The 5,697-nt window shown below is 39.6% G+C and overlaps 1 protein-coding gene across 1 annotated transcript in view; it reads right to left on the bottom strand.

Moving 5' to 3' along the window:
- Positions 1–399: 399 nt before the first annotated feature.
- LOC101649477 (T-complex protein 11 X-linked protein 2) overlaps positions 400–5,697 on the bottom strand; it is a 22,399-nt gene continuing 17,101 nt past the window's right edge. The window contains exons 4-9 of the mRNA XM_045290612.1: positions 4,494–4,714; positions 3,419–3,555; positions 2,976–3,160; positions 2,697–2,878; positions 1,707–1,870; positions 400–816 (exon numbers count right to left, since the gene is read on the bottom strand). Coding sequence (XP_045146547.1) covers positions 593–816; positions 1,707–1,870; positions 2,697–2,878; positions 2,976–3,160; positions 3,419–3,555; positions 4,494–4,714 — 1,113 coding nt within the window. The 3' untranslated portion in view covers positions 400–592. The remainder of the gene's footprint in view (positions 817–1,706; positions 1,871–2,696; positions 2,879–2,975; positions 3,161–3,418; positions 3,556–4,493; positions 4,715–5,697) is intronic.

The raw sequence follows: 5,697 nt of genomic DNA, 5'->3' as shown, positions 1-5,697 counted from the left end.
AAAGAGGGAACTTTAGCAGGACTTTGGGAGAACTTTTGCGTGACGCTGAGCAGCTTCCAACCAGACCGCATGTTCGGGAGGAGCCCCACGGGTGCCGTGTAAACCTGAAACTTCTTCTAAGTTTCATAAAACTCACTTCGATCACGAACCAGGCTTCGGCGTGAATTCTTTCTCGCGCGGAGCCACGGACCGAGGTATATCTAGCTCCAGAGAGATCTAACAGAACTTATTTGCCATGGAGTAACTAATGCTAACACCTTGTGTCTTAGCTGCTGAAGCTTGCATATGGGACAGTGACCATCCAGTCAAGGGGAAAACTGAGGGCTCACTGGCTTCTCAGCTATTTGGAGGATGTGTTCCCAGGACCTGGCTTCAACTGAAAAAAAGAAGAAACAGAGATTTTCTTGCAGCTCGGAATTTTATTTTTGAAGTGGGTTGATCTAATTGCTGTTTACGTGCTTGACTTCTACAGCCTTCTTTATTGGATGCAGAGTGTAGGAGGGCTGGCTGCCCTGAGAGCCACATATGATGTCATCCAAAAACCTTTTCTCCTAGGTTCCAGATGTCAGTATTGGCTCCTGTCACTATCAGATTACAGTTCCCTTCCTGAGTCCTGAACTGGATGGTTGATATTTTTGAAGATTTCAACATAGTAGGGGCTAAATACTTGCTGATTACGATACATTAGGTTAACAAATCTCCGTGCCAATTCTTCCAACTCCTCCTTGATAAGAATAAGGCCTCCAGGAAAGTCTAGCAAAGACTCCTGTATACCACGAATGAAACAGCTTTTGAGAAACAATCGGATTCGCTGATCTGTGAGCAGGGAAAAACAATAGAAAGGTGGAGAGCAAAGACATTTCCGCAGAAATTAGTAATGCCCTTGTACTCCCTGAGATAGCCACTAACCTAAATTTTAAATTAGTTTTTAAAATATTAACTGAGATATCCACTAAGCCACCCACTCATTTGGATATACCACATAAATTAGATTTGCTTTGTTTTGCTTTTAGAGAACAAAGATGAGAACAACCAAAAGCTGGTGACCTGCTAAATTTTTAGATATTCAAAAGATTGCTTTATGTGTCTATAAATGACATTCGGGTGTGTATTTGACCTAACAAGATGAAGGACGTGATCATCCACATAACATTATTTGATGTGATTATCCAACCAATTGTACGGCGATTTGGGTGGGATGTAACAGTCTTTACTCAGGTCCCAACCCTGGTTCAAAATAAGGTGAGTTGAGTCTGCATCATTTTACAAGAATAAAAGGAGAAGGAAGTGAGTGGAAGTGAATGACACGGAGGGACAGGGTAGATCCACCCCTATGAGTTTCTGATATTGTAACTCTTTTGGAAAGAAAGCCCTGTTTTTCTCCTGCAGAGTGGCTGGTGGTTTCAAATAGCTGATTTTGCGGTTAGCAGCCCATGCATAACCATTACTTAGCAGGGTTGTTGGGGGAGTATCCAACACCTACAAATTACATAATGGTGATATAGAACCACCTTAAAACCATATCATCACTCTTAAGTCTTAGGAATCTATTTCAGTCCTACACATAATAGATGAGGAAACTAAATAGAAAGGCTTGCTCAATGCTTTTCCACTTTTAAATGGTTCAGTAACTGACTTCCAGAGTTGGTTCTACCAGCCCGTGCCCCACCTTCTTGTCCCTTTCCCACCACCTTGGGGATTCTTACCAATGACGGTACGAACACAGTTGTCCTTCTTTACAATGTTTTTAAGTTGGCCTATTAGAGATGTTGTGTTGTCACTGCTCAGGGGAGTGAGCCCCATGTCCTCGAGGCCTTGATGGATTTCCTGAGACAGTTGCTCACTCACACTCAGCATAGCCTCTTCAGGCCTAGACAATTAAGGACAGAATATAGGCACCAGAGTGGTCATGGCATGAAAATAATTAAGGCCCAGGGAGTCCATACTTTGATATTCACTAAGCAACCCACCCATTTGGGTAAATTACATAAATGAGATTTTGGATTGTTCTGAAGGACAACATGTTATCAAGCTCCAAAAGACAATGCACAATAAAAAACTGATGATCTAGCAAATATCTATCCAGGTCCACTCAAGAGACTTTAGCCCCGTACTAGGACTCAGGAACAAGTACAATATTTTCACTATTAGCTTCAAGTTATCAACTAATTTATACACGTATACCAGATTCCACTTTGAAGAAAGTAAAATAAACTAGAAAGGGTTTGGGTCCATCCTTAAATTCATTCTTTATTCTTTGGCACCATAAGCTTTAACTCAATGTTAATTTTAGATTTTCCTAAGTATTTTCCATTGCTGCTTTCCTACTTTACCAATTAAACTGTAAATACATTAAGAAATGTAGACTTCTAATTACTCCTTTTACTTTTATTAGATGGCCTACCCATAGTGGATGCTCAGTTAATATCATCGACAAAGTGATTAACTTCTGGATATACAAAATACCAGTCATTTGTAGCAAACACACTAATGAATCATTTGAGGCAAGGTAGCCAGCACGCTCCCTTCTTTGGAAGGAAGTTTTATTTTTCTCTATCCCAAGCCTCAGTGCCACTTACTAAAAAAACACCAACAAATGTTGCAGGTGTTTAGGAAGGGCTTTTGTGTGAGTTATGATGCCTATATACCACATAGTATATACTATTTCCACTTTAAGAAAAATCTATGAAGTTTACCTGGAGTTAAAGTCCTGTGTCAGGACTTTGGTTATGGATTTCAATTTATCCACAAATGTAGGTGAGTTAAATAAAACGTTTCCGGAGAAACTTCTGGCCACTAGCAAGACAGATGCCAAGACAGTTAACTGCTCCAACTGAAACGCCATTTCTTTCAGCCTACCTCTGTCCATTAGCAAAGTCTGGTGTGGTAAGAAAGAACAAACTGTCAGGAACAAAAGGTTCTGGTACATGTCTTACACACAATAGAATAAAGCAATTCTGAAAACACATTCCTACCTCAGGAAATTCATCATCTTCTGCATCCCAGAGGAGGAGGTTCAGGTAACCCTGGTATAGCACCATTGTGAGGGTGGGGGTCTCAAAGCTGTTAGAAGTGGAACTAGTGGATTCAAAACCTGAAAGTGATGCTGTCACGTCTGCTGTTGCTTTGTTTAGCCACTTGGTGGTGTGATCCAGAAGACCTGTGGTTGATAAAGGAATACGTTAAGTACCTTCAAATTCCTGAGCTTAAATATTAATGCTTTATTTAAAATGTACTCTTGGTCAATAAAGAAATGCTTTTATAGGTCTTTCACTCTCAGATAAATGCTCCTTACTACTACTTTGTACCCCCTAAAGAAAATTTCTATGGAAAAAAATTTAAAAATACTCTTTAGCATTGTAAAAAGACAGCTCAATGATCAAATTTCCCCTCTAGTGTTGTTAAATTTTAAACATACTAGGTTTCTTGTTGAGGAGTTCCTGGAATTTAGCTCGTTCATACTCAATGGAATGTTCCTGCAGGTAGGGTCGAAGATTCTGGATAGTGTAGTTTATCATGTCCACTCTCATTTGGCCCAGAACATGGAAGATGCCCCTGTCATATAAAGGTATAAAATATTTACACCATGAAAGGAAATCTTGTATGGAGGGGTGTAATATAAGCAAGCATTCTTAAAATCAGTGTTTTAAAGTTAGAAGTGGTCTTATAATTAAAAGTCCTACTTCAATTTCTTAAAAAAGACATTGACCAGAAGCTGAGGCCCAGGGATACATAAGTCTTCAGGCCTTTTAAGCTACAAGTTTAGAGCTCTTTCCATTACAGTGACTCTGTCATATAAGAAATGGAATGCTCAGTGGAAAGAAAATCACTAAAATGCTGGCCACTTTTTAAGGGTAATTAAAAATCTTAAGTGGTTCAATTTCGAATTCACTGAGAAAATCACATTATTTTTCTGGGTCTTGATTTCTCTAGCTGTAAATAAAGAATAATCCCCATCCCTATCCTCTCATAGGGTTTGAATTGGGACAAAAAGGATAACATCTAGGAAGGACTAGTTGAAATCTAAGGAGCCCGGTGGCATGGTTACACATTAGGCTCCTAACTCCAAGGTCAACAGTTAGAAATTCTCCATCACTCTGCAGTAAAAGATGAGGCATTCTACTCCCATAAAGAGTTACAGTCCTGAAACCCATAGAAGCAATTGTACTCTGTCCTATAGAGTCTATAGGTTCACCCTGAATCAAAATAAACTCAAAGGCAGTGTTTTAGGGAGTTTAAAACTATAGAAGAAAGGGTTAGTATACACTGCCTTGGTGATATCATGTTATACAAGGGGGCCCAAGTGAACTACTGGTCACCAAAGGAGCCCTGAGAAATTGTAATTGGAAATCAAAAACCAGGAACGTGAAGAGATATATGAGTTCTGCTTTCAGTACACAATATCTGTACAGGATTTAATATAATGTCTGGCCCAGGGTTTTCTGCCTTAGTGTCAGAGACAGATTTCAGGGTGAGTATATCTAGTTTCTCACTTCAATAAAAGCACAGGATCTGTTACGTCTTTTAGTTTCTTCACTGCTGCATCTCGAATTGGGGCACACAGCTGGATCATCAAATTAAGAATGTAGTTAGAGAGACGATTCACATCCAGGGCCCCATGCTCTGATTCTTGCTTGAGAAGATCCATGTCCAGATTTTCTTCTATCTCATTTTTAAGGCGAATTTGGCGTGGTAACAGTAGGGATAGTAAGGCCTGCCCAGAAAAAGAAATAAAAAGAACCACATTCTTTTCAGAACCCTAGACTTTCCCTACTGAACAGTTCTTAAGCCAAAGGCTACCCAGACTATGTCTGCTTGGGGTTAGGAAGCTGGGTCTCTAAATTTCTAAGATAATATGATTTCTTTTTGTTTAAAGGTCAATTATAACCCAAAGCTTCACTAATATGTTATAGAAATGGTGCCACTATTATTTCCTACTCAGAAAAAGATAAAATGTGATAAAAAGAAATGCAGTGTACAAAAGATATAAAATGTGTACTACCTTGTGGTGATGAAGCATCCTTTAAAAAGGAGCAGGGCATTTTTAGCTTAAGGGGCCCTGTGGTGCTGTTGGGTAAGCATTTGACAGCTACTTGCAAAGTCAGTGGTTCAAACCCATTAGCTACTCAGCAGGAGAGAGTTGAAGCTGTTAACGTAAAGATTTACAGCATTGGAAATCCTGTATAGGTTTGAGTCAGAATGAACTCAATGGCTGTGTTTTTGTTTATGGAACGTCAAAAGATGAGAACAAAATAGACCAAGAGAAACATCAAAGACCACTTGAAAAAGTACTTTCATTAAAAAAGTTTAAGTTTCTCTGTTGCACGCTCTTAGCATTTTGCCCCAGTGTGGTGGAGTCAGATCAGGCACAATCCCACACTGTGCCTTCAGTGTTATCCCTAGTAGCGCTTTGGGTCAGTGAGGGATGTCTAGGAGCAAAGCAACGAAGTCCCCTGGGAATACCAACAATAGACTTTGGGGCCAGGGCATGGTACCCGTCAGAGCTGATGGGAAAACATGCCTAAAGGTAAACAAATAGACCTTGAACTACTTATAGGCTTTTCTCTTTTTTGTCGTCTTTTTTTGTTGATGCTGTTTGTTTTTTGGTTTTCTTTTGTTGTTTTGTTTTGTTCTGCCTTGCTTGCATGCTTATTATTGTCTCTGCATGGCTGACTAGATAAGATAGGTGGAATAAAC

This window comes from Echinops telfairi, unplaced genomic scaffold, assembly GCF_000313985.2.
Source record: "Echinops telfairi isolate 266 unplaced genomic scaffold, ASM31398v2 ScPeMD7_44;HRSCAF=162, whole genome shotgun sequence".
NCBI lineage: Eukaryota > Metazoa > Chordata > Mammalia > Afrosoricida > Tenrecidae > Echinops > Echinops telfairi.
This window is presented reverse-complemented; position numbering and strand designations above follow the sequence as displayed.